Source organism: Oncorhynchus masou, chromosome 12, assembly GCF_036934945.1.
Source record: "Oncorhynchus masou masou isolate Uvic2021 chromosome 12, UVic_Omas_1.1, whole genome shotgun sequence".
In the NCBI taxonomy this organism is placed as follows: Eukaryota; Metazoa; Chordata; class Actinopteri; order Salmoniformes; family Salmonidae; genus Oncorhynchus; species Oncorhynchus masou.
The window spans coordinates 62777778-62805724 of NC_088223.1; the positions used below are offsets into that span (position 1 = coordinate 62777778).

General features: G+C 43.1%; 1 protein-coding gene across 1 annotated transcript; it reads left to right on the forward strand.

The window, feature by feature from the left end:
- On the forward strand, nucleotides 1–27851 carry LOC135550616 (sodium/potassium-transporting ATPase subunit beta-2-like). Its single transcript, XM_064981597.1, has 7 exons — nucleotides 1–433; nucleotides 19121–19249; nucleotides 19437–19535; nucleotides 19636–19841; nucleotides 20093–20152; nucleotides 23645–23740; nucleotides 23960–27851. The coding sequence occupies exons 1-7, from the start codon at nucleotides 343–345 to the stop codon at nucleotides 24125–24127; spliced, it is 849 nt and encodes a 282-aa protein (XP_064837669.1). The 5' UTR covers nucleotides 1–342; the 3' UTR covers nucleotides 24128–27851.
- Nucleotides 27852–27947: the final 96 nt, after the last annotated feature.

The following is a 27947-nucleotide window of genomic DNA, read 5'->3' on the forward strand; positions in this document are numbered from 1 at the left end:
TACTGCAGTGTCGCTACATTCAGCATCACTCATCAAAACTCTGCGGCATGCGGACGAGAACGGCAGCCGGGGTTGTACTGAGTGTAGTGTCAACATTAACTGTAATTAGATAATCTGGCAGCTCCGTGCTAGGGTTTCATCCTTCTTGCAAAGCAGCTCTTCATTTGTGCACTTGATAGCGGTTTTCTGCTTTCTATCTGAGTAATTGGCACCCGTTTGTTTCCAGAGCAACTCTGTAACAAGTTTTGTAGTGTAGGCCTACCTCACAGCTAGATACTTCACATATCACCCTAACGACTATCTACATTAGGCTATAAAGCCCGGTAATAAAAACATCTAGAAATGGCAAAAGATGCCGAGAAGAGCACTTGGAAGGACACCATATGGAACCCCAGTACGCGGGAATTTTGTGGCAGGACAGCGAGCAGCTGGGGTGAGTCTAGTCATTGACCTGGTGATGGTCGCCTGCAGCAATGCAGCACATATGGCCCCTCTAAAACCATGGAGGAAGACAGGTCTGTCATCAATGACGTGAGGCCCATTGTTTAGTTTAGCAACAACCACTAAGGGTAAAGAAAGCTTCAAAACATCGGGAAATCCAATTACATGTGTTTTGCTTGAAATTAACATGCTATATTTGTAGGTTTAAAAAAGTATCCGTGCGATTTGAAATGTCTGTATAATAATTTACTACAGCACTACTACGAGCCTGGGTTTATAAACTCATGCGGAAATCGACTGCCGCACGAGCATGCTTTTGCGGCGCAGTCGATAGCGCGCCGGACCTCGGGCTCAAAGGTCGAGGGTTCAAGACCTGCTCCCTGCTGTTTCATTAGTATTTTCTGTAGTGTAAGTATTTCGCTAGCTTGGTGCCCATCGCTAGCTGGTTGGATGGGCGGCTAGCGGATTAAACTCAACGATTTACAATGGAGTTGAGCAGTGATTAGTGTGCGCGGACTGGAGATCCGACGTCACACACAAATCAGTTTCTTTATAAAAAACTACTGATTTCGGCACCCCAAAGTATAGCCCGTAATTTCACACAGTGTAGGCAGATTGGTATGGCATAGATAGCTAGCATTACAGATCGACAAAAGGTTATAAAGTATTATGCCGGCTAGATTAAGCTAGCGTGTAACCTTATTTGGGTTATGAAACAAATGCCTAATTCGATAGTTAGCTAACTTGTAGTATTTGGGTTGCTTGAAAGTTGTCATGTTTAAAATGCTCAACAGCTAGCAGTTTAATCAGTCACTTTAGACCGCGCAGTCAGTCCCGGCCGTAAAAAACATGTTACTCAAAAACAGATTTGTACTTAACTAGCTGGCTCGGGTTTTTAATTTGCACAGTGGTGATGTCGTTTCCTCATCAATATGTTTTTATTTACGCTGATGAAGAGTGACAGACACTGTTTCTGCCTTGCCACAAGCTATATATATATATATATATATATATGAGCTAGTTAGGTATGCATAACATGCACGAGTCATGACAATTGACAAACGCTCCTCATTTTAGTTTCGTCTCATCGATATTAGCTAGCTACTAGTAGTAACTTCTTCTGCCAGTCATGAAATTGGCTGCTAAGTAATCCAACCCGTTAATGTGCACGATATAGTTCCAGTCCTAGCCTCCAGAAATGCACTGCAGTGGAGAAGTAAAGAAAAACTAAATGATAATGTTCCCACTCACGCTAGATACGAACCCAGCAAACATGTTTTTAGTGGCACGGGACACCCGCCGGCATAGAATTTTACTACTTCGGTTTCATAGTTTGAAATAAATGGTCAAAGTTATTTTATTTTTAAATGAGCAGGTCCGCAGCATCTCGTTGTCTACAGGCTTTACAATGATGTCATGAGCATTCTTTAACTGTACACTTAGGAATGCGTAGAGTCAATTTGACCAGGCGGAAATGTAGAATTTGTGAACAGATTGTAGCATAGCCTGTAATGCGCAATTTTAAGCTTCTGCCTCACCCGAGCATCAGTTAATAAGATTGGTTGCTGTTGTAACGATTATCCTCTTCTTCTGACAAGGAGTAAGAGAGATCGGACCAATGTGCAGCGTGGTAAGTGTCCATTTTAGTTATTAAACTGAATACAAAATAACAACGTGAATGATACAAACGAAAACCGAAACAGTCCTGAAATGTGACACAAACAATACAACAGGAAACAATCACCGACAACTCAAAAGTGAAACCAGGCTACATTAGTATGGTTCTCAATCAGGGACAACGATTGACAGCTGCCTCTGATTGAGAACCATACCAGGTCAAACACAGAAATCCCAAAACATAGAAAAAGGAACATAGACAACCCACCCAACTCACGCCACGACCATACTAAAACACAGACATAACAAAAGAACTAAGGTCAGAACGTGACAGCTGTCCAGTGCAAGGCTGTGCTGAAGCTCAGATGTGACATTATGTGTGGTTTGAGCTTGTGTGAGCTCATGAAATTTTGCATACATTATTATTTGTATTTATGCGCAATGTGTCTGGACATACAACCTGATCTCATAGACTAGACGAAACATAGTAAATGGTAAATCCCGGACATTTAAATTAGTATAATATGTTACATTTGGTATGGTTGCGTAAGACAAAAGGTTACTGAAGGGTGGATGGGTGGGCGTATAATACAAACATCTAGCAACCTGAAGGTTGCATGTTCAAATCTCATCTTGCACAATTTTAGCTAATTAGCTACTTTGCAACTACGTATTATTTTTGAGCTGCTTTGCAACTTCTTAGCATGTTAGCCAACCCTTCCCCCAACCTTAATCCTTTCAGCTAACCTTTCCCCAAACCCTAAAGTTAATCCTTCAACCTAACTCCTAACCTTAACCCTAACCCTAAGCTTAACCTCTAACACTAACCCCTAGCCTACCTAACATTAGCAACAACAAATTGGAATTCGTAACATATCATACGTTTTTAATATTTGTAACATATTTTACATTTTGCAAATTTGTCACATACATCTACCAATGAATGCATGCCATAGGAAACATAACATGTCATACTACAAGGAATTGCAAAAATCACTGAAGCTGGAGTCATATCTCCCTCACTAACTTTAAGCATCAGCTGTCAGAACAGCTTACCGATCATTGAGACAGCCCATCTGTAAATAGCCCACCCAACTACCTCATCCCCATATTGATATTTATTTATTTGCTCCTTTGCACCCCAGTATTTCTACTTTCACATTCATCTTCTGCATATCTATCACTCCAGTGTTAATGCTAAATGTTATTTATTTCACCACTATGGCCTATTTATTGCCTTACCTCCCTAATCTTACTACATTTGCACAGACTGTATATAGATTTTTCTATTGTGTTATAGCCTGTATGTTTGTTTATCCCATGTTTAACTTTGTGTTGTTGGTGTCGCACTGCTTTGCTTTATCTTGGCCAGGTTGCAATTGTAAATGAGAACTTGTTCTCAACATGCCTACCTGGTTTAATAAAGGTGAAATAAATTAAACAAATTAAATGGAGTGTATCAGATTTTTTTATTTAACCTCTATTTAACTAGGCAAATCAGACGGCCTACGTACATTTATGTACAGAATAATCCGAAATGCTTTGTGACCAGGTTGGGACATAAGGATTAAGGCAGTGGAACTACACTATATATACAAAAGTATGTGGACACCCCTTCAAATGAGTGGATTTGGCTATTTCAGCCACACCCGTTGCTGACAGGTATATAAAATCGAGCACACAGCTATTCAATCTCCATAGACAAACATTGGCAGTAGAATGGCCCATACTGGAAAGCTCAGTGACTTTCAAGGTGGCACCCTGCTAGAGCCCCCCCCGGTCAACTGTGAATGCTGTTATTGTGAAGTAGAAACGTCTAGGAGTAACAACGGCACAGTCGTGAAGTGGTACGCCACACAAGCTCACAGAACGGGACCGCCGAGTGCTGAGGCACGTAGAGTGTAGAAATTGTCTGTCCTCGGTTGCAACACTTACTACCGAGTTCCAAACTGCCTCTGGAAGCAACGTCAGCACAAGAACTGTCGGCTGGAGTGGTGTAAAGCTCCCCACCATTTGACTCTGGAGCAGTGGAAACACGTTCTCTGGAGTGATGAATCATTCTTCACCATCTGGCAGATGAATCTGGGTTTGGCGGATGCCAGGAGAACGCTTCCTGCCCAAATGCATAGTGACACCTGTAAAGTTTGGTGGAGGAGGAATATTGTCTGGGGCTGATTTTCATGGTCCGGGCTAGATTTTCACTAGTTCCAGTGAAGGGAAATCTTAACGCTACAGCATACAATGACATTCTAGACTATTCTGTGTTTCCAACTTTGTGGCAACAGTTTGGCGACAGTTTATTCTGTTTCAGCATGACAATGCCTCCGTGCACAATGCGAGGTCCATACAAAAATGGTTTGTCGAGATCGGTGTGGAAGAACTTGACTGGTCTGCACAGAGCCCTGACCTCAACACCTTTGGGATGAATTGGAACACCGACTGCGAGCCTAACATTAGTGCCCGACCTCACTAATCTGAATGGAAGCAAGTCCCTGCAGCAATGTTCCAACATCTAGTGGAAAGCCTTCCCAGAAGAGTGGAGGCTGTTATAGCAGCAAAGGGGGGACCAACTCCATATTAATGCCCATGAGGTGTCCACATACCTTTGGTCATGTAGTGTATTTTAAATTAAATTAATATGCCATTGACCACCATTTAAAATACTATTCTCTGTTGTACTTTGTAAAGACTACAGTGGGCCTCTTGAGATTGAATACTCATTACTTTAACCTGTCTTCTGGTGCAGAGCGAGATTTGAGGGCCATTTGCTACTTCAAATAGCCTCAGCGTTGATAAGGCCTGTTATTAACCCCAAAAGGCTATACAAAACGCAAAAGTAGTGGGTTTGTGCTATTGATTTCAACTACATGCTATTAGGTTGCAAATCAATATTTCAATGCAGGTTTTGTTTCAGTGAAGAATTATTTTGATAAGAGAAATTATATCTTCTAAGTGTTAAGATCAGCACGATAATCTGCACAACCAAGATCTGCAATAATATATGGTAATGTATCTAACATGCGAGACTTGAAACGATGACCGCTACGTCATAAACACCCGACCTGAAGCTATTTCAGATGTTCATGAAAATAATTGTACGCATATCAAGATTAAAGTTTTTAATTTCAAGTGCAGAATTGTAGTGAAATGCATTTCTTTCTCCAAACCGAACAATGCAGTAGTCAATATCAATGTAGTGCTGAACATAACATAAGGTAGAACAAACACACATTAAATAAAAATAAGAAATAAGAAGAACACGAGAAAGTAAGCATACTATATACAGAGTCAGTTCCAATACCATATCACTCTATATGTATAGGGGTAAGGTGACGAGGCATCAGGATATAGGATAAACAAAGTAGCAGCAGCATAAATGATGATTGTATGTGAGTTTGTGTGCGTGTGTGTAGAGTCAGTGTCAGTGTGAAGGAGAGTCGGACCAAAATGTGGCGTGGTTATTTAGATACATCTTTAATGAAGATGAAACACAATCAATACAAAAACAATAAACGTAACGTGAAAACCGAAACAGCCTATTCTGGTGCAAAACTAACACAGAGACAGGAACAATCACCCACAAAACCCAACACCAAACAGGCTACCTAAATATGGTTCCCAATCAGAGACAATGACTAACACCTGCCTCTGATTGAGAACCATATCAGGCCAGACATAGAAATAGACAAACAAGACATCCAACATAGAATGCCCACTCGTATCACACCCTGACCAAACAAAACATAGAAACATACAAAGCAAACTCTGGTCAGGGTGTGACAGTACCCCCCTCCCAAGGTGCGGACCCCGGCCGCAAAACCTGAACCTATTGGGGAGGGTCTGGGTGGGCATCTGTCCGCGGTGGCGGCTCTGGTGCTGGACGTGGCCCCTACTTCACCATAGTCTTAGTCCGCCACCTTGTCCGCTTCCTTGGCCTCCTAACCATGGCGACCCTACTACATGACCCCACTGGACAGAGGGGCAGCTCGGGACAGAGGGGCGGAAGCTCTGGGCGGAGGGGCGGAAGCTCTGGGCGGAGGGGCGGAAGCTCTGGGCGGAGGGGCGGAAGCTCTGGGCGGAGGGGCGGAAGCTCTGGGCGGAGGGGCGGAAGCTCTGGGCGGAGGGTCGGAAGCTCTGGGCGGAGGGTCGGAAGCTCTGGGCGGAGGGGCGGAAGCTCTGGGCGGAGGGGCGGAAGCTCTGGGCGGAGGCTCTGGACGGAGGGGCGGAGACTCTGGACAGAGGGGCGGAAGCTCAGATGGGCGGAAGCTCTGGACAGAGGGGCGGGGGCTCTGGGCTGAGGGGCTCTGGCGGCCCCTGGCTAACTGGCGGCCCCTGGCTGACTGGCGGACACTGGCGGACCCTGGCTGACTGGCGGCACTGGCGGCCCCAGGCTGACTGGCGGCCCCTGGCTGACTGGCGGCCCCTGGCTGACTGGCGGCACTGGCGGCTCCTTGCAGACAGGCGGCACTGGCGGCTCCTTGCAGACTGGCGGCACTGGCGGCTCCTTGCAGACAGGCGGCACTGACGGCTCCTTGCAGACAGGTGGCACTGGCGGCTCCTTGCAGACTGGCGGCACTGGGCAGATGCGGGGGGCTGCCACCGGAGGGCTGGTGCGTGGAGGTGGTGACGGATAGACTGGACCGTGCAGGCGCATTGGAGCTCTTGAGCACAGAGCCTGTCCAACCTTACCCGGTTGAATGGTCCCGGTCGCCCTGCCAGTGCGGCGAGGTGGAATAGCCCGCACTGGACTATGCAGGCGAACCGGGGACACCATGCGCAAGGCTGGTGCCATGTAAGCCGGCCCAAGGAGACGCACTGGAGACCAGATGCGTAGAGCCGGCTTCATTTCACTTGGCTAGAGTGGGCATCGAGCCCGGCCGATACGTGGAGCTGGTATGTACCGCACCGGGCTATGCACCCGCACTGGGGACCCAGTGCGCTTCACAGCATAACAAGGTGCCTGCCCGGTCTCTCTAGCCACCCTGTAACCACAGGAAGTTGACGCAGGTCTCCTACCTGGCTTCGCCATACTTCCTGTGAGCACCACCCCCCAAAAACTTTTGGGGCTGACTCTCGGGCTTCCATCCACGCCGCCGTGCTGCCTCCTCATACCAGCGCCTCTCTGCCTTCACCGCCTCCAGCTCTTCTTTGGGGCGGCGACATTCTCCAGGCTGTGCCCAGGGTCCTTTTCCGTCCAACTCATCCTCCCATGTCCAGTCCTCCTCGCTCTGCTCCTGCTGCTGCCCGTTACCACGCCGCTTGGTCCTGTGTTGGTGGGTGATTCTGTAACGGTTTTCTTGGTGTGAAGGAGAGTCGGACCAAAATGCGGCGTGGTTATTTAGATACATCTTTAATAAAGATGAAACACGATCAATACAAAAACAATAAACGTAATGTGAAAACCGAAACAGCCTATTCTGGTGCAAACTAACACAGAGACAGGAACAATCACCCACAAAACCCAACACCAAACAGGCTACCTAAATATGCTTCCCAATCAGAGACAATGACTGTGTCATACACAAACATTATAATATATTTTTTAGAACACAAGTGCACATCAATGCCTAATCTATCATAACCATTACAGATAACAAATCATAATTGCTAAATTGCCCCATATATATATTCAGTCAATAAAAAAACAAGTGCCATTTTAAGATTGATTTATTGAAACCATAATATCAACTTGTGTATGACGCTACAAGCTTGGCACAGCTGTATTTGGGGAGTTTCTCCCATTCTTCCTTGAAGATCCTCTCAAGCTCTGTCAGGTCTCTCCAGAGATGTTCAGAGATGTTCAAGTCTGTGCTCTGGCTGGGGCACTCAAGGACATACAGAGACTTGTCCCGAAGCCACTCCTGTGTTGTCTTGGCTGTGTGCATAGGGTCGTTGTCCTGTTGGAAGGTGAACCTTCACCCCAGTCTGAGTGCTCTGGAGCAGGGTTTCATCAAGGATCTCTATGTACTTTGCTCTGTTCATCTTTTATTTATTTAATTTTAAATGTTACCCCTTTTTCTCCCCAATCTCGTGGTATCCAATTGTTAGTAGCTACTATCTTGTCTCATCGCTACAACTCCCGTACGGGCTCGGGAGAGACGAAGGTCGAAAGCCATGCGTCCTCCGAAACACAACCCAGCCAAGCCGCACTGCTTCTTAACACAGCGCGCATCCAATCCGGAAGCCAGCTGCACCAATGTGTCGGAGGAAACACCGTGCACCTGGCGACCTTGCGTGCACTGCGCCCGGCCTGCCACAGGAGTTGCTGGTGCGCGATGAGACAAGGATATCCCGACCGGACTAACCCGGACGACGCTAGGCCAATGGTGCGTCGCCCCACGGACGGTCGCAGCCGGCTGCGACAGAGCCTGGGCGCAAACCCAGAGTCTCTGGTGGCACAGCTAGCGCTGCGATGCAGTACCCTAGACCACTGCACCACCCGGGAGGCTCTGTTCATCTTTCCCTCAATCCTGACTAGTCTCCCAGTCCCTGCTGATGAAAAACATCCCCACAGCATGATGCTGCCACCACCATGCTTCCTCCAGGCGTGACTCTTGGCATTCAGGCCAAAGAGTTCAATCTTGGTTTCATCAGACCAGAGAATCATGTTTCTTATGGTCGGAATCCTTTAGGTGCCTTTTGGCAAACTCCAGGTGGGCTGTCATGTGCCTTTTACTGAATGTGTGTGTGTGTGCACTCTGGATACGTGTGTAGAGGGAGTGGTCAGAACGCAATTGAGTGAGTGAGACACAGAGGGGAAAGGGAATTTATGGAGAAGAACTGCGTGATGCCTGGCTTGTTTTTTTTAATACGCAAATGCACATGTAGGCCTACAAATGGAACACTAGAGTGAAAGCAATTCAACGTAAAATAAATAAAAATCGGGACAAAATGTCGCTTGCCCATTCGGGTAGCCACAAATCAGATTCCACCAGATAGTTTCAGTATTTGAAACAAATGTGATCTCTGGTTAAAGATCACATGTTGAGGTCTGTCGAGACTCATGCCCATCCACACCTCCGACGTTAACTTTTTTTTTGTTAGAGGATAAATGCTAACGATCAAAAACAAACATAAACTTAATTGCAAAGAAAGACAAATCCAGGTCATTAAGTTAGACAAGCTCGTAGCTACCAAATCTAATTTATGTTAAGTGTGGACATATACAGTGCATTCGGAAAGTATTCAGACCCCTCATGTTGTTACGTTATAGCCTTATTCTAAAATGGATATATATATATATATATACCTTAATTACATAAGTATTCAGACCCTTTGCTATGAGACTTAAATTGAGCTCAGGTACATCCTGTTTCCATTGATCATTATCCTCGAGATGTTTCTACAACTTGATTGGAGTCCACCTGTGGTAAATGCATTTGGTTGGACATGATTTGGAAAGGCACACACCTGTCTATATAAGGTCCCATAGTTGACTGCATGTCAGAGTAAAAATCAAGCCATGAGGTCGAAGGAATTGTCCGTAGAGCTCCGGCATGACTGTGTTGAGGCACAGATCTGGGGAAGGGTACCAAAAATGTGTGCAGGTCCCCAAGAACACAATGGCCTTCATAATTCTTAAATGGAAGAAGTTTGGAACCACCAAGACTCTTCCTAGAGCTGGCCGCCTGGCCAAACTGAGCAATCGGGGCCTTGGTCAAAGTGATTACCAAGAAGCCACTCCTCAGTAAAAGGCGCATGACAGCCTGCTTGGAGTTGGCCATAAGGCACCTAAAGGACTCTGACCATGAAAACAAGATTCTCTGGTCTGATAAAATCAAGATTGAATTCTTTGGTCTGAATGCCAAGCATCACGTCTGGAGGAAACCTGGCACCATCCCTACGGTGAAGTATAGTGGTGGCAGCATTATGCTGTGGGGATGTTTTTCAGTGGCAGGGACTAGGAGACTAGTCAGGATCGAGGGACAGATGAACGGAGCAAAGTACAGAGAGATTCTTAATGACAACCTGCTCTAGAGCGCTCAGGACCTCAGATTGGGGCAAAGGTTAATCTTCCAACAGGACAACGACCCTATGCACACTGTGACGTCCTGACCTTAGTTCCTTTTTTATGTCTCTATTTTAGTTTGGTCAGGGCGTGAGTTGGGGTGGGCATTCTATGTTTTGTGTTCTATGTTTTCTATTTCTATGTGTTTGGCCTGGTATGGTTCCCAATCAGAGGCAGCTGGCAATCGTTGTCTCTGATTGATAACCATACTTAGGCAGCCTGTTTTCCCACTATGGGTGGTGGGTAGTTATTTTCTGTTTAGTGTGTGTTGCACCTGACGGAGCTGTTTCGGTTGTGCCTTTTGTTACTTTGTATTTAGTGTTCAGTTATATTTAATAAAATGCCGAACACGTACCATGCTGCACCTTGGTCCCCACCTTCTTCCACCAACGACCTTTACACACACCGCCAAGAGGAGTGGCTTCGGGACAAGTCTCTGAATGTCCTTGAGTGGCTCAGCCAGAGCCCGGACTTGAACCCGATCAAACATCTCTGGAGAGACCTGATAATAGCTGTGCAGTGATGCTCCCCATCCAACCTGACAGAGCTTGAGAGGATCTGCAGAGAAGAATGGGAGAAACTCCCCAAATACAGGTGTGCCAAGTTTGTAGCGTCATACCCAAGAATATTCGAGGCTGTTATTGCTGACAAACGTTTCTCTTATGATTCACTGTATCACCATTCCAGTGGGTCAGACGTTTACATTCAGTAAGTTGACTGTGCCTTTAAACAGCTTGGAAAATTCCAGAAAATGATGTCATGGCTTTAGAAGCTTCTGATAGGCTAATTGACATCATTTGAGTCAATTGGAGGTCTACCTGTGGATGTATTTCAAGGCCTACCTTCAAACTCAGTGCCTCTTTGCTTGACGTCATGGGAAAATCAAAAGAAATCAGCCTAGAGCAATTTTCCAAATGCTTGAAGGTACCATGTTTATCTGTATAAACAATAGTACGCAAGTATAAACACCATGGGACCACGCAGCCGTTATACCGCTCAGGAAGGAAATGTGTTCTGTCTCCTAGAGATGAATGTACTTTGGTGTGAAAGTGCAAAACCATCCCAGAACAACAGCAAAGGACCTTGTGAAGATGCTGGAGGAAACAGCTACAAAAGTATCTATATCCACAGTAAAACGAGTCCTATATCGACATAACCTGAAAGGCCGCTCAGCAAGGAAGAAGCCACTGCTCCAAAACCGCCATTAAAAAAAGCCAGACTACGGTTTGCAACTGCACATGGAGACAAAGATTATACTTTTTTGAGAAATGTCCTTTGGTCTGATGAAACAAAAATAGAAATGTTTGGCCATAATGACCATCGTTATGTTTGGAAGAACACCATCCCAACCGTGAAGCACTGGGTGGCAGCATCATGTTGTGGAGGTGCTTTGCTGCAGGAGGGACTGGTGCACTTCACAAAATAGATGGCATCATTATGTGGATATATTGAAGCAACATCTCAAGACATCAGTCAGGAAGTTAAAGCTTGGTCACAAATGGGTTTTCCAAATGGACAAAGACCCCAAGCATACTTCCAAAGTTGTGGCAAAATGGCTTAAGGACAACAAAGTCAAGGTATTGGAGTGGCCATCACAAAGCCCTTACCTCAATCCTATAGAAAATGTGTGGGCAGAACTGAAAAAGCGTGTGCGAGCAAGGAGGCTTACAAACCTGACTCAGTTATATCAGCTCTGTCAGGAGGAATGGGACAAAATTCACACAACTTATTGTGGGAAGCTTGTGGAAGGCTACCTGAAACCTTTGACCCAAGTAAAGCAATTTAAAGGCAATGATCCCAAATACTAATTGAGTGTATGTAAACTTCTGACCCACTGGGAATGTGATGAAATAAATAAAAGCTGAAATAAATAATTCTCTCTACTATTATTCTGACATTTCACATTCTTAAAACAAAGTGGTGATCCTAACTGACCTAAGACAGGGATTTGTTTACTAGGATTAAATGTCCGGAATTGTGAAAAACTGAGTTTAAATGTATTTGGCTAAAGTGTTTGTTAACTTCCGACTTCAACTTTATGTAATGAATTATGGTTTCAGTTTATTTTATTTTATGCATTTGCAAACATTTCCAAAAGCCTGTTTTTCTTTGTCATTATGGGGTATTGTGTGTAGATTGATGGGGAAAACAATTGAATCACTTTTAGAATAAGACTGTAACGTAACAGTAAAGGGGTCTGAATACTTTCCGAATGCACTGTACAAGTGAAAGTGAATGAGAGAAATTGACCAATCTCATGCACAAAGGACCTTAGTTCATGTAATTGCAATTTTTTCTATGATAGCGCACACTGCTGAAATTAGCTGGGGTAGAAATTCACTACTGTTCCTTGTGGATATGCAAGTGTGTGTTTGTGTGTTGCACAATTATGGAAATAGTTCTTAGATCCCTTGGCAATTTCAGAAGTACATGAATATTAAAACAGCCACAGCACATACATATTATTTTATCCTTACCATGTTTTCAATTCACAGCCTCTGTTTGATAACCCAGATTCAAAGCAGCGTCCACAGTATTCATTGATGTTTGAATACTATCCTCTTTTCAAAGGCGTCCATGTTGCCATTGTAGGAGGGAAAGCACAGGACGCTGCAGGCCAATTCTGTACCGCCATTATATTATTTGCTTTCAACTCTCCCTGTGATGGGGGGATGAAAAGAGTGAGGCGGAGGAAGGGTGGGGTGGGGGGGCCTGATCACCATGACGCCCCATAAAGTCAAATAAATAATCTCCTCCCTGATTGTAGTCCCTCACTGCATTGGTTAGACCAGAGCCAAGGCTAGACGCAGGGCCTGTACACTATCTCTGATTATTCAGCAGGGTTTTTCCATCTTGCACTGTGTGCCACAGCAGCCCTTTCCATCTCACCCCACAGGATGCCGCTCTGCACTCCTCTTTTTTCCTCTTACGCCTCTCTATGAGGTTACATTTCAACGTAGATTTCCCACCCTGGGGACTGGCAGACCGTCACACTCAACCATTTACTCTCACTCACCACGAAGGTCCAGTGTTTATGGAGAAGCTTCTTCTTGGCATTTGGTTATGTCTGCCCATGGCCCTACGCAGCACTGGGCCTGCTGACAAAGGGAGGCCCCATGGAGTCGACAGGGCCCAGGGGATGAGCTCCGCAAAGGGGCCCATCCAGCACAGACACAGCAAGGCTACGCTCCAGGACTGGCCTCAGTTGTCCATGCTGAGAGTGCAGAGGAAGGCAAGGAGGGCTATTGATAGGCTCAGTCAACTCACCTGCTTAATAATTTTGCAAGCCCAATATTTCAGTTTTTGATTTGTTAAAAAAGTTTGAAATATCCAATAAATGTCGTTCCACTTCATGATTGTGTCCCACTTGTTGATTCTTCACAAAAAATACAGTTTTATATCTTTATGTTTGAAGCCTGAAATGTGGCAAAAGGTCGCAAAGTTCAAGGGGGCCGAATACTTTCGCAAGGCACTGTATATTGTGATAAAGACAAAGAGAGAGTGGTATAGGGTGATAAAGACAGAGAGAGTGGTATATTGTGATAAAGACAGAGAGTGGTATAGGGTGATAAAGACAGAGAGAGTGGTATAGGGTGATAAAGACAGAGAGATATAGGGTGTGAAGACAGAGTGGTATATTGTATGAAGACCAGTGGTATTGTGATAAAGACAGGTGTCACAGTGATAAAGACAGAGAGAGTGGTATAGGGTGATAAAGACAGAGAGAGAGTGGTATAGAGTGATAAAGACAGAGAGAGTGGTATAGGGTGATAAAGACAGAGAGAGAGTGGTATAGGGTGATGAAGACAGAGAGAGTGGTATAATGTGATAAAGACAGAGAGTGGTATAGAGTGATAAAGACAGAGAGAGTGGTATAGGGTGATAAAGACAGAGAGAGTGGTATAGTGGTATAGGGGATGAAGACAGAGAGTGGTATAGTGGTTATGTGATAAAGACAGAGAGAGTGGTATTGTGGAGTGATAAAGGTATAGGGTGATGATAAAGACAGAGTGTTGTGATAAAGACCAACATAGAGGATAAAGACAGAGAGAGTGGTATAGGGTGATGAAGACAGAGAGAGTGGTATAGAGTGATAAAGACAGAGAGAGTGGTATAGGGTGATGAAGACAGAGAGAGTGGTATAGTGTGATAAGGACAGAGAGAGAGAGTGGTATAGGGTGATAATGACAGAGAGAGAGAGTGGTATAGTGTGATAAAGACAGAGAGAGTGGTATAGGGTGAATAAGACAGAGAGAGTGGTATAGTGTGATAAAGACAGAGAGAGTGGTATATTGTGATAAGGACAGAGAGTGGTATAGCATGATAAAAACAGAGAGAGTGGTATAGTGTGATAAGGACAGAGAGAGAGAGAGAGTGGTATAGTGTGATAATGACAGAGAGAGTGGTATAGTGTTAAAGACAGGTGGTATGGTGATGAAGACAGAGAGAGTGGTATAGTGTGATAAGGACAGAGAGAGAGAGAGAGTGGTATAGTGTGATAATGACAGAGAGAGTGGTATAGTGTGATAAAGACAGAGAGTGGTATAGGGTGATGAAGACAGAGAGAGTGGTATAGTGTGATAAGGACAGAGAGAGAGAGAGAGTGGTATAGTGTGATAATGACAGAGAGAGTGGTATAGTGTGATAAAGACAGAGAGTGGTATAGGGTGATGAAGACAGAGAGAGTGGTATAGGGTGATAGAGACAGAGTGGTATAGTGTGATAAGGACAGAGAGAGAGAGAGAGTGGTATAGTGTAATAATGACAGAGAGAGTGGTATAGTGTGATAAAGACAGAGAGTGGTATATTGTGATGAAGACAGAGAGAGTGGTATAGTGTGATAAAGACAGAGAGAGTGGTATAGTGTGATAAAGACAGAGAGAGTGGTATAGTGTGATAAAGACAGAGAGAGTGGTATATTGTGATAAGGACAAAGAGAGAGTGGTATAGTGTGATAAAGACAGAGAGAGTGGTATAGGGTGAATAAGACAGAGATAGTGGTATAGTGTGATAAAGACAGAGAGAGTGGTATAGTGTGATAAAGACAGAGAGAGTGGTATATTGTGATGAAGACAGAGAGAGTGGTATAGTGTGATAAAGACAGAGAGAGTGGTATAGTGTGATAAAGACAGAGAGAGTGGTATATTGTGATAAGGACAGAGAGTGGTATATTGTGATGAAGACAGAGAGAGAGTGATAGGTGAGAATTGTCTGTTAATTGAATGATTAGAATATTCTGACCCCTGAAACATATAATTGTATGGAATTGATTGGAATGTATAAAATCATAATCAATAAATGTGTCGTCCTAGTCAGAATTAGGGTAAAGACAATATGTCTTTATGGTATTATAAACACAGACTCACTGAGCTTGGTGCCGACCTGACTAGAGATTGGGAGAGAACAGGGAGTACGTGTCAAGAACAAGGTCACAAAGCTCTGGCGGCTGGGTAGCAGGACATGTGTGTGCGTCTGTTTGTGTGCATGTGTATGTGCGTCTGTGTGTGTGTGTGTGTGAATGTGTGGGTGTGAGAAGTCTGTATAAAATGAATTGTTTTGTATTCTTGACTTCAGAACGTTCTCTGAATAAACTGTACTAACCTTTTGTATAAGCTGAGTCTTTGACTAATTATTATTATACCCATGGTCTTACAAACCTCGGGGATTGGTCAGAGCTGTTGATTGATTGTTATTATCATTGGGATTGGAGATTCTCTTATCAATTGGTCCTTCGAAACGGATTCTATCTCAATATATTTTCCTGCCCTGTTTGCTTAAAATATGTCCTGTCCAAACCTCAAAGGACCATATCTTCCCCTATTTATTATCGATGATGAATAGGATTTCTGTTCCTGTTGTAATACCAAATCAATACGAGCCAATTCGAAACCTTCACAGACAGTGTTTACAGAATCCTGAACCTCTTCCTCACTAGAGTCTATTTCCCAGCTCCCCATAATTTGTCCTGTCTCAATTCCACTTTCTCCTCTGAGACTTGCTGTACTGAGTGAACTGCTTATCTCTCCACCTCTCCTCGCTCGGCACGCCCCCACCCTACTAAGTTCTGTTTAATGGTATGGCTTGTCTCGGGACGCATTCCACTGAGGAAAGCAATTTTTAATTGTTGACTATACGGGGCCTTGAGTCCCTCCACTGCCAGGGATTCTTTTAACCAAATATTCTCCCGGAGCGATATATATATATATATATATATATATATATATATATATATATATATATATATATATATATATATATATATATATATATATATATATATATATATATATACTACTACTGGTCAAAAGAGAAAACTACATTTTCAAATAACATGACCAGATCACAGTTACTTCTCTGGAACCCTCCACCAAGAGAACTTATTGTACCCTTATGGCCATCGGAGGAGAGACACAAGAAAGTATGCCCTTAGTCCAAGGCTATGCCATTTCTTTCCTCTCATTGGTTCAAATTACAACTATGTCAAGGAACTATAAACTCGTAAATAATTATCAGTTACTCAATTTACCTTAAAATCTGTATCACAAATTACCTTAAATCATTATCCAAATGGCCCTCCCCTGAGGCTGATCAGACCCCAAAGGAAAAAGCAATGATAGAGGTCAAGAGTCATACCACCCTTTTATGGTTGTTACTCAATTGATATCTTCCCATAACATTCCCGTATCAAAAGAATTCACGTGTTTAATTAAAACTCAAAAAATAAAACTTATCATACTCCACATGTCTGCACCCCTTTAAGATTTTGTGTCTATAGAAAAATGGAAATCTCCACAAACCCTAAAGCTAAAAACAAACACAACAAACACAACACAACCAGGACTTTTCAATTTTGGTAGAAACATGCCTCTATTTCACTCACTCGCTCCCTTCAAGATTACAACCACTGGAAAACATTTCCACAGAAACACAATGAAGCATTACTTTTCCCCCCTAAAAACCTTTGTCAAACTACCCCGATTCAGTAACCCTAACGTTAACTACAACCAAAACCTAATGATCATTCCATTTTACTCCTTCCAATCATTAGTTTTAGATGTTCTCAATGGTGATATATGAAACCCATTCAGTCCGTCTGCAGACAGTCTCCTCAAATTCTTAATAGAAATATCCTGCCATTCGATACCCACAACTGTGATTAACGTGCACTGTCCCTTTAAAATAAAATTAACTAACCTGCAATCCCCTTTACCGACCGGACATGGTTCCATGTAATGGAAAAAGATTATAATGTTTAGAATACGTTAACATCCTGTTCAAATTCACTTGTGTTACCTAAGCAATCAAACCAAAAATCAATAACCGGGAACTATCACAAAACTTTTACGATTCAACTATTCAGACCTCCCTCTCTTACAGCCAAATATAGCCCAGTGAGCCCCACCAACCAGTGAGCCCCACCAACCAGTGATGCCCACCAACCAGTGAGCCCCACCAACCAGTGAGCCCCACCAACCAGTGATGCCCACTTAGCAATTTTGTTGCTAGATTTAGCATCTTTTCAGACTATCCTGACAAATTCAGCTACTTAAAAAAAAACAATGTATTTGGAACTTTTAGCAACTTTTGAAAAGTGACTCAAAGCTATAATGCACGCATTTCCCCTCTAAATGACACAAACAGTTTTCTCTGTCACACCCTCAGTCACAACATCATTGCCTGGCTGCAAAAGTGCATTGTGAGTGACGTCAGCAGCAGGCGCTCAGCCCGTGCCCAGGCAGCAGCAACTTCAGCGAATTGCAAATCATTGTTGGCTGACTGCAGCAGCAATAGTACGGGTTCAACAAGCCAAACCCAATGAATATAGTTGGTCACGAATGTTTGATCTTGAACAGAATTTACAACATCAATCAACATCTCTCAATCAATATTGTACTGCCAGAAGTACAGAAAAGAGTGGGAGTCTGTACCTGAACAACTGTCAAATCAATTTGAGTAACGTTATTGTGTATTCTACGTAATGACGCAGTTTTACGTTATCACAACATCATTTAGCAACAAATCAACCTTCCTCTCGCAACTTTACCCTGAAAATTAGTTTGCAACCAACTCTCCTATTCCTGCCTCTAGGCAAAAATCTAACCCCTATTCAGACTGAGTTCTGCTTGAATTCTATCGTAAGAGTGAAACCAAACGTTCTCTTCTCTTTCGGCTTCCCCTTTATGAAATGTCCAAAATGTAAAAGTACCATGTACTTCGCTAAATTTACAACGTATGTCAGTCAATCTGTCGCAATTATCTCTCCGCTATTATGTAGAATTCATTACATCTGGGTAACTGTCTCTTCTATGATGCAGTAATTTAAATACGACTCAATACGTTATTCCAGCGGTCCATTTAGGCAAGACAACGCATTCCATCGAAATCACCCCTCTATTATTTTGAATGGATTAGTCTTTCAATTTAACCTAAACAAGCTATTAAAACGTTCAGTTTATATCCTAAACAAACACTACACTAACTAGCAGTATCTCTCCCGGCAAAACATATCAGTATTTGGATTACAATCAGAATTAATTTTAGTCTATAGGTGCCAAGGCTGAGATACGAACCCGAGTCTCCCACGTTGGGAGAAAATAGTCATAATATAAAGGTCCTAGCGTTTCCCCAGCGAGGCTTCTCCTTACTCTCTCTCCCTTGACCCTTGTCACTCTCTCTATCTCCTACTCAGAATTTAGGAATAATTACTATTATGACTTTTGATAAGTTATTAGGTCTCAAACACACATACTTTCCCCCCCTGCTGATATCCTTCTTGTAACTTTCTCAATAAGGTTGCCAAATCCTGTCCTGGGGACCCGTCACCTTTTCTTTTTAAAATCTTACTTTACTTTATTTCGCCTTCTATATTACGTTTTCCGGCTACCTAATCTGTATAAATGAAAAATATGGAATGGCCATATTCTGTAATGGCCCCAGTGTAAAGGTAATAGGGTGCCATTTGGGACATAACCATATTTCGTGGAATGTTGCGTATTCTTTGAACTTGTGTGATATTAATACTGTGTCTGTGTGCTGGCTGTGTTTCCCTCCCAGGCCTCATCCTGCTCTTCTACCTAGTGTTCTACATCTTCCTAGCAGGCATGTTCTGCCTCACCATGTATGTCATGCTGCAGACCTTGGATGACCACAAACCCACCTGGCAAGACAGGCTTAGTACACCAGGTATTATACACTAATACACCAATACCACAATTTAAGAGGTTTTGATACACTTAAACCTCACATTACAAACCAACATTTTACAATTGCTACTGTATAGTCGTGACCACCCCAGACAATCACACATTGTATTGTAAACATATGATGAAGGCTAAAATCCCTCCCACTCCTCTTTCTCTCTTTTCCCCAGGCATGATGATCAGACCCAGGGGAGACACCATGGAGATCAACACCCACAACACTGAGAGCTGGGACATGTATACCAAGACCCTGGACAACTTCCTCTCCTGTGAGTCTGCCTGTCTGCCTGCCTGCCTGCCTGCCTGCCTCTCTAATGTAATTTCCATTGGGGAAAACAACATGTTAAACTGTATTTCTCTCCCATCCAGCCTACAACAACTCTCTGCAGGCTGAAAAGAATGACAAGTGCACACCAGACCAGTATTTTATTCAGGTAGACAGCGGTGATGTGAAGAACAACCCCAAGCGCTCCTGCCAGTTCAACCGATCCCTTCTACAAGAGTGCTCTGGCCTCGATGACCATACCTATGGATACCAGGCTGGCAAGCCATGCATCATCATCAAGCTGAACCGGGTATGATAGAAGCAGGGGGGGGGGTGTTTCTTGGAGACATAAGGGAGAGGGGAATGGAGCAGGTAATGGTTGGGAGCCTGGAAGAGATCATACCAATTAAATGCAAACAACTTTGGAAAAGTTTAGAATTGTTTGTTTTATTGTTTTCAGAATCACAACATTTCTCTGTTGAATGGATCTGCTTTAAGGAGGAATGAAGTGGGGATGGTGGTGGAACTGCCAGGATAACACAGGTCTGTCTGTCCCTCTAGGTCATTGGGATGTTGCCAGGAAAGGATGGCCAGGCTCCATTTGTCACTTGTGGAGCAAAGGTGAGCCTCTCTCTCGCTCTTTCAGTCCCCCCTCTCAGAATTAACCTATCTTGTATCTTTTAAAATATATATATATATTTTACATTTATTAACCAAGTAGGCCAGTTGAGAGCAAGTTCTCATTTACAACTGTTACCTGGCCAAGATAAAGCCAAGCAGTGCGAAAAAAAACAACAACATAGAGTTACACATAAACAATTGTAGAGTCAATAACACAAAAGAAAATAAAGATGTTTCTATTCATGTACAGTGTGTGAAAATGTAGAATAGTAGGGAGGGAGGCAATAAATAGGCCCTAGGGGCGAAAATAATTACAATTTAGCATTTATACTGGAGTGATAGATGTGCAGATGATGATGTGCAAGTAGAGATACTGGGGTGCAAAAGAGCAAGAGGGTAAGTAATGATATAGGGATGAGGTAGTTGGGTGTGCTATTTACAGATTGGCTGTGTACGGGTACAGTGATCGGTAAGCTTCTCTGACAGCTGATGCTTAAAATTAGAGAGGGAGATATAAAGACTCCAGCTTCAGAGATTTTTTCAATTCGTTCCAGTCATTGGCAGCAGAGAACTGGAAGGAAAGGCGGCCAAAGTAAGTGTTGGCTTTGAGGATGACCAGTGCAATATACCTGCTGGAGCGCATGCTACGGGTGGGTGTTGCTATGGTGACCAGTGAGCTGAGATAAGGCGGGGGGATTGGGCAAGTTGCTGCAGGGGGTGCTGAGATGTTGGCCAAGTTAGGGGTAGCCAGGTGAAAAGCATGGACAGCTGTGGAAAAATGGTTATTGAAATGATCAATTATCATAGATTTATCGGTGGTGACAGTGTTTCCTAGCGTCAGTGCAGTGGGCAGCTGGCAGTAGGTGCTCTTATTCTCCATGGACTTTATTTGAGATGGAGAGGAAAACACTTTTGAAGAGCAACCAGGCATCCTCTACTGACGGGATGAGGTCAATATCCTTCCAGGATACCCAGGCCAGGTCGATTAGAGAGGCCTGCTCGATTAAGTGTTTTAGGGAGCGTTTGACAGTGATGATGGGTGGTCGTTTGACCGTGGACCCAGTATGCACGCAGGCAATGAGGCAGTGATTGCTGAAATCCTGGTTGAAGACAGCAGAGGTGTATTTAGAGGGCAGGTTGGGCAGGATGATATCTAAGAGGGTGCCGTGCCCATGGTTACGGATTTAGGATTGTACCTGGTAGGTTCCTTGATGATTTGTGAGATTGAGGGCATCTAGCTTAGATTGTAGGACGGCCGGGGTGTTAAGCATGTCCCAGTTTTGGTCACCTAACAGTACGAACTCTGAAGATAGATGGGGGGCGATCAATTCACATATGGTGTCCAGGGCACAACTGGGGGCCGAGTGGGGTCTATAACAAGCGGCAACGGTGAGAGACTTGTTTCTGGAAAGGTGGATTTTTTAAAGTATAAGCTCGAATTGTTTGGGCACAGACCTGGATAGCATGACAGAACTCTGCAGCTATCTCTTCAGTAGATTGCAACTCCACACGCTTTGGCAGTTCTATCTTTTCGGAAAGTGTAATAGTTAGCGATGGAAATTTCAGGATTTTTGGTGGCCTTCCTAAGCCAAGATTCAGACACAGCTCGGACATCAGGGTTGGCGGAGTGTGCTAAAGCAGTGAATAAAACAAACTTAGGGAGAAGGCTTCTAATGTTAACATGCATGAAACCAATGCCTTTACGGTTACAGAAGTCAACAAATGAGAGCTCCTGGGGAATGGGAGTGGATCTAGGCACTGCAGGGCCTGGATTAATCTCTACATCACCAGAGGAGGAGTAGGATAAGGGTATGGCTAAAGGCTATAAGAACTGGTCATCTAGTACGTTCGGAACAGAGAGTAAAAGGAGCAGGTTTCTGGGCGCGGAAGAATAGATTCAAGGCATAATGTACAGACAAGGGTATGGTAGGACGTGAGTACAGTGGAGGTAAGCCTAGGCATTGAGTGACGATGAGAGAGGTTTTGTCTCTAGAGGCACCATTTAAGCCAGGTGCGGTCACTGCATGTGTGGGGGGTGGAGTATAAGGGCTGGAGGAATATTGAGCAGGGTTGGAGGCTCTACAGTGAAATAAGACAAAAATCACTAACCAAAACAGCAATAGACAAGGCATATTGACATTAGGGAGAGGCATGTGTAGCTGAGTGATCATAGGATCCAGTGAGTAGCTAGGTTAGTTGGAGACGCGGCGATTCAGACAGCTAGCAGGCCGGGGCGAGCAGCAGGCTAGCAGATGGGCCTCAGGGTGACGTCACAACAGGAGAGTCTGAAACCCCCTCAGACGGTTACGCCGGCAGACCAGTCGTGATGGATCAGCGGGGACCGTGTTGGCAGCAAAGGGTCCAGGCCAATTGGCAAAAGAGGTAATTGAAGCCCAGGGATTGCTTGATGGAATCTATTCAGCTAGCTGGGAGATGGGCCTAGTTCGAGGCTAGCTCCAGGCTAACTGGTGCTTGCTTCGGGACAGAGACGTTAAGAGAAGAGTAGCCACTCGGATAGCAGCTCCGGTGATCTGGTGTAAAGTTTCAGAGCTTGCTGTAGGATTCCGGAGATGTGGTACAGAAAAGCAGTCCGATATGCTCTGGGTAGATATCGAGCTGTGCAGGCTGGCAGGAGTTGCCCGGGCTGAGGCTGGCAGTCCGAGTTAACGGTGATGACCGCTAGCGGTGGCTAACTGACTACTAGCTAGTAGCTAGTTATCTGGCTAGCTTCAGAAGGTGGTTCCAGTTCAAAAGTGTAAAAATAACAGATCCATACCACATTGTGTGAGGCGGGTTGCAGGAGAGTATGCTCAGTACGCAGATGGAAAAGTTGTGCAAATATATATGATGAAAAACGATATATACAAGGGATGGGACAAGACAATCAAAACAGACATTCCCACTGCTACGCCATCTTGAAATCTTGTTCTCATCTATGTCATCCATTAGCTTCCTTTATGTCTGTGTCTTTCTTTGCTCGTCTGTGATACAATGTCATTTCATCCTTTCATACCCTATGTGTATGTTGTTCTCTTCTTTTCTGTTACCATCCATTCTGTCCTTCCACTCTCAGAGGTACAAAGTTGGGAAAGATGAGTGGGTAAGGGTGCCACTGTAGTGATCTTAGCGACAGATAGATATGTATTGTAGTAGATATGTATTGTATAGTTACTTGTGATACACTGGTACCCTCAACTTTTTATATTCCAAGCTAGAGAGATACAATAACGTTCTAGCATAGCATGTCCAGGTAGACTCTGTCTAAAATAAATGTCAATAAATAGTAGTTTACTATTGCAAGTCCACAAGGACAGTATAGAGGTAGACATGCAGTAAATGCCAAAGATACATTTCCATCAAGTCTAATCTAATTGTCATGGTGTCCTTTCAAAGCTCGTCCACTCCTTCAGATTGGGCAGTCCTTCCCTGCTCGCCCACACACTTTTGACCCAACATTCCCTAACTAATGGCCTTGATCCTCTGCCCCTGCAGAAAGAAGACTCTGATAAGATTGGAGAGGTGGCGTACTACCCTGAAAATGGCGCCTTCAACCTCATGTACTACCCTTACTATGGCAAGAAAGCTCAGGTGAGAATCCCGCGACACCAACCAGGCAACACTCACAAAGCATCCCTTATAATCCTATTTTTATGGTTAGAATAACTAATATTAGTGATCCAATGTCATGACATTGTTATTGCGCATTCATCTGCATGTGCTTTCAATACATTATAGATCAAATGTTTCTGGAAAACAGTGCTGAAAGCTTATGTAACAATAACTTACAGATCTATTGTCTTGTTTCAGGTGAACTACTCCCAGCCTCTGGTTGCCATTAAGTTCCTCAACATCACCCTCAACGAAGACATCAACATCGAGTGCAGGATCATCTCCAACAACATTCCTCCTGGGAGTGAAAGAGACAAGTTTGCTGGAAAAGTGTCTTTCAAACTGAGGATCAACACTAAACAATAGATGTACATTCTCTTTCTCTCACAAATATTCACACTGATATGCTGTGCACAGGTACACACACACATACAGAAACAGATAACAGAATTAACACCCTCAGTTTGATGAATAGAATATGTTTACAACTTTCATTTACCCTCGATGTTGGGCATTGAATGCCCAGTTTAGTGATGTCAGATTGGTGCAGTCAAAAGGGGGGTAATTCTGTCTCTGTTTTTGTGTGTGAGATTTGGGACTGATTCTGTTATGTAAGTTAGTTTGACTTGAAGTCCATTTATCAACACGTCTTACCAGTTTACTGTGTGTCCTTCCTTGCTGCCTCCCTCTAGAGTGCCCCTTTATGTACGAATATACACTAAATCCAATACAAAACGTGTATATCTATTTATATATAATATCCTTATATCAGTATGTCTATTTTGTTGCACTTGAATAGTGATCATCCAGTTTAGTCCCCCCCCCCACCCCACACACACACACACACAGCCATTGCGTGAATGAAATGTGAGCCATAAGAAGATAGCATCTCCAACATGGGGAGTTCTAGAGGTCAACACCTTTGTGTATGTGTGCGTGCGTGTGTGTGTGTGTACTGTGTACGTGTGTGTGTGTGTGTGTGTACTGAATGTGTATGTTTGTATGTGTGTTTGCATGTGTACTGTATGTGACTGTTTGCATGTATGTGTGTGTGTGTACTGTATGTGTATGTTTGTATTTGTGTGTACTGTATGTGTGTGTGTGTTTGTATTTGTGTGTACTGTATGTGTATGTTTATGTGTGTGTGTACTGTATGTGTGTGTGTGTGTACTGTATGTGTGTGTGTGTACTGTATGTGTGTGTGTGTACTGTATGTGTGTGTGTACTGTATGTGTTTGTTTGTATAACAAAATTTAGTTTGCAAGAAAAATGTTATACTGTAGGTTGGGAAGTTGCATATGCAATGTGCAATATTCATTAGAGTGACAAATCAAATTCATTCTTCACATTAAAACAGGACTCTTTTGTCATAAACACTTGAATTGCACATCAGTCATGAATTGGATCAGTCTTCCATAACATGGATATACATTGTTCTTACAGTGCACACACATGGTTTGTGTTCACAGCTGTGTCCCTCCAGCTCAAGGGTTAGGTCTTTTTGCATGTACATCACATATATATTTTATTTTGTATTGATTTGCGCTGGTTTGTGTTTTTCTTGTGAAGACGAGATGCTTATGGTTCTGTGGAGAAGGACAAATAGAGTTTGTTTTTGTTTCTATGTTTGTTTAAACATTTGTACATGGCTTGTTACTGCTGTGATAGCCTTCAAACTGAGATGCACTGACTCCAACGTTTCTGATTACATTGACCAGAATGTCTATAGGGCTGTTTCGGTAATACCGGTCATTTGTTTGATTTTTGAAGGATTCTCTGCCATTCCATTGCTTTAAACAGGGGAGTACAACAAACCAACCAACCTTGGAGTTGGAGGCTGTACTGTAACTATAAACATCTACAATTGAGCGTTTAGGAATTTGCTGTAGCATGGTGGTCAATGTGCTGTTGCACAGATACCCTGGATGTGCTGCTGACTTGATTAGGTCACACATAATAAGAAAAGCCCATCCATCAGTTGAGGAATCTGTGGATCTGAGCGAGCGCTGCTGAACCCAGGCACCTCGCCTTGGCTGTGACATTGTGCCAATGTGACTGATCCTGCTACGACATCATAGCAACACTCAGAACACTAGCATCTGTTCACTCAAAATAAGGATTGGGTTGACTTTTAGGGCCTATTCTTTTCTGTCAGTATTGTATATCAATACATTCTCCTTCATTTGGATTGAAGTGGTGCCTCGTGAATATCATCATCAAGACTGACAGTAATACTATGTTTTGTTTGATAGATGTGCTGTATAATACATGTTGAGGTATATAGGAGTGATTGAACAAAGTAAATTGACTCCATGCTAAACATGCATGCTGCATGTAGCCTACCAATAGTCCTTGTTTTTGAGCAGTGCTAGTGCTACGTATTCCTCATCATTCCTGCTCCACTCAGTCTGTCACGCTTCATTTCACTGTAATCTCTTAATCTGGTAAAATAATCCAAAACAGGTCCCCTTCTTTATCCTCTCTTTGTAGTTCCACCTTGTGTCAACCCTCTGTCTTTTGCTCTCTTTCTCTCTCTCTCTCACTCTCTCTCTCTCTCTCTCACTCACACACACACGAATCATCCATGCTTTCTGTTAAGATATGTAAGGTTAGGAAGACTATGGTATGTGCTTAGATATATGACCCACATATTGCCATGTTGTACCACAGGCCATTTTTCCTCATGAGCCCATTCCATTCACAATTCAATCTACAAGTAAACGTGTATACTATCCATGGTGTGTAGCCAAGCACTTACAGATATGTGGATATATTCCTGGTGGCAAAAGTAATGCTTTTCTTTGCTTACATACAAGATTAGTCCTGACACATTCCCTCCAACCAAAGATATTCATGAGAATTGTATTAGTATGAAAAAAACGTGCTGCAACTGCCAGACCACAGATCTTTCTGAGAGAAAGGATTTTATTTAAAACATGTTTCAGAATGCTGTGTGAATGTCATTTCATGAGCAGTCCTATTCTTACATAATGATACACATAGAAGGAGCATGTTTCACTAAATGACAACAGTGCCTCTTGGTGGACAGATCGTGTTGTTCCCCAGTGTCACCTGTTATGTAATAATATCTCCATATATCCGTTTTTAAGTGATCATTTGGACATTTCTTCAAAAAGCAACATATTTATTTGCCTGTGTGGCTGTAAGTTTTTATTCTTGGAAAGACTGCAACAAATGTATAGTAACAAAAATAATAAAGAGCTTGAGGAAGAAGACAGAAAGAACATGGAAATATTACGTTCACATATAGATATACGTATGTTTGCTAATGCGCGTCTTCAAGATTGAACAATAGAAACATAACGGTTTTGTTTTCAAAAAGGGATAAAGTATTTGTATTGTTATTTTGTTGAAAAGAGGAAATAATGTATTAGCATTGTATTAAGACAGGGGTGCTACATGGTAGGTTTTCGACCTGTAATCTCAGAATTCTGAGTGAGACTGAAGAAAACTTGACAATTAAACACATACCAAGTAGCATTTTTTTTCTAAGTCTGACCCCTACTTTCTCTGTCTTGTTTTCAACCTTGCAGTATTGAATGGTTGCCCTGTTGAAACACTTTCTCAGTCATTGTCTACTGGCTACTCTTTTAGGTGAACAGTGCATGTCTTTATATGGGCACCAAGATGATGAGATGAAGAAGGGCATCCTCTTCTGGTATTGGTTTGATCAGTTACACTGATTCAATAGAAAGCTGCATATTTACAGTAACTGCAAAGGATTTATCCCCAAACAGCACAATACTTGCCTGTGACCACTGCATGTGGAAACTAGTGTGAACTAGCAAGACAGCTTTTCACTAAAGGTCCTCCTGGAAAATAATATAAAAACGTTATGTCCCTGAAAATCTTGATTCAGACAGTTTATTTAAAACTTATCTAAGGCAGAACTCCCTTGAAACACTTTGGGATAGTCTCTCACCCAAAATGAATTGGCTGATAATTCTATTATTTTTTTGCTGGATGTATATTATTGTATGCATGTATGTATATACATTTTTTTTTGCTTATGTTCATTGTATTTTTTTTTTAGAGAAATCAATAAATGTGATTGACAGAAACAACCAGATAGGTCTGTTTTTGTTCCCTTGTTTCCAATCATTTCACCTCAGATTATGTTTCACATTTCAGTGTGCCTGTATACGCTCATCCATCCTTTAGTCAG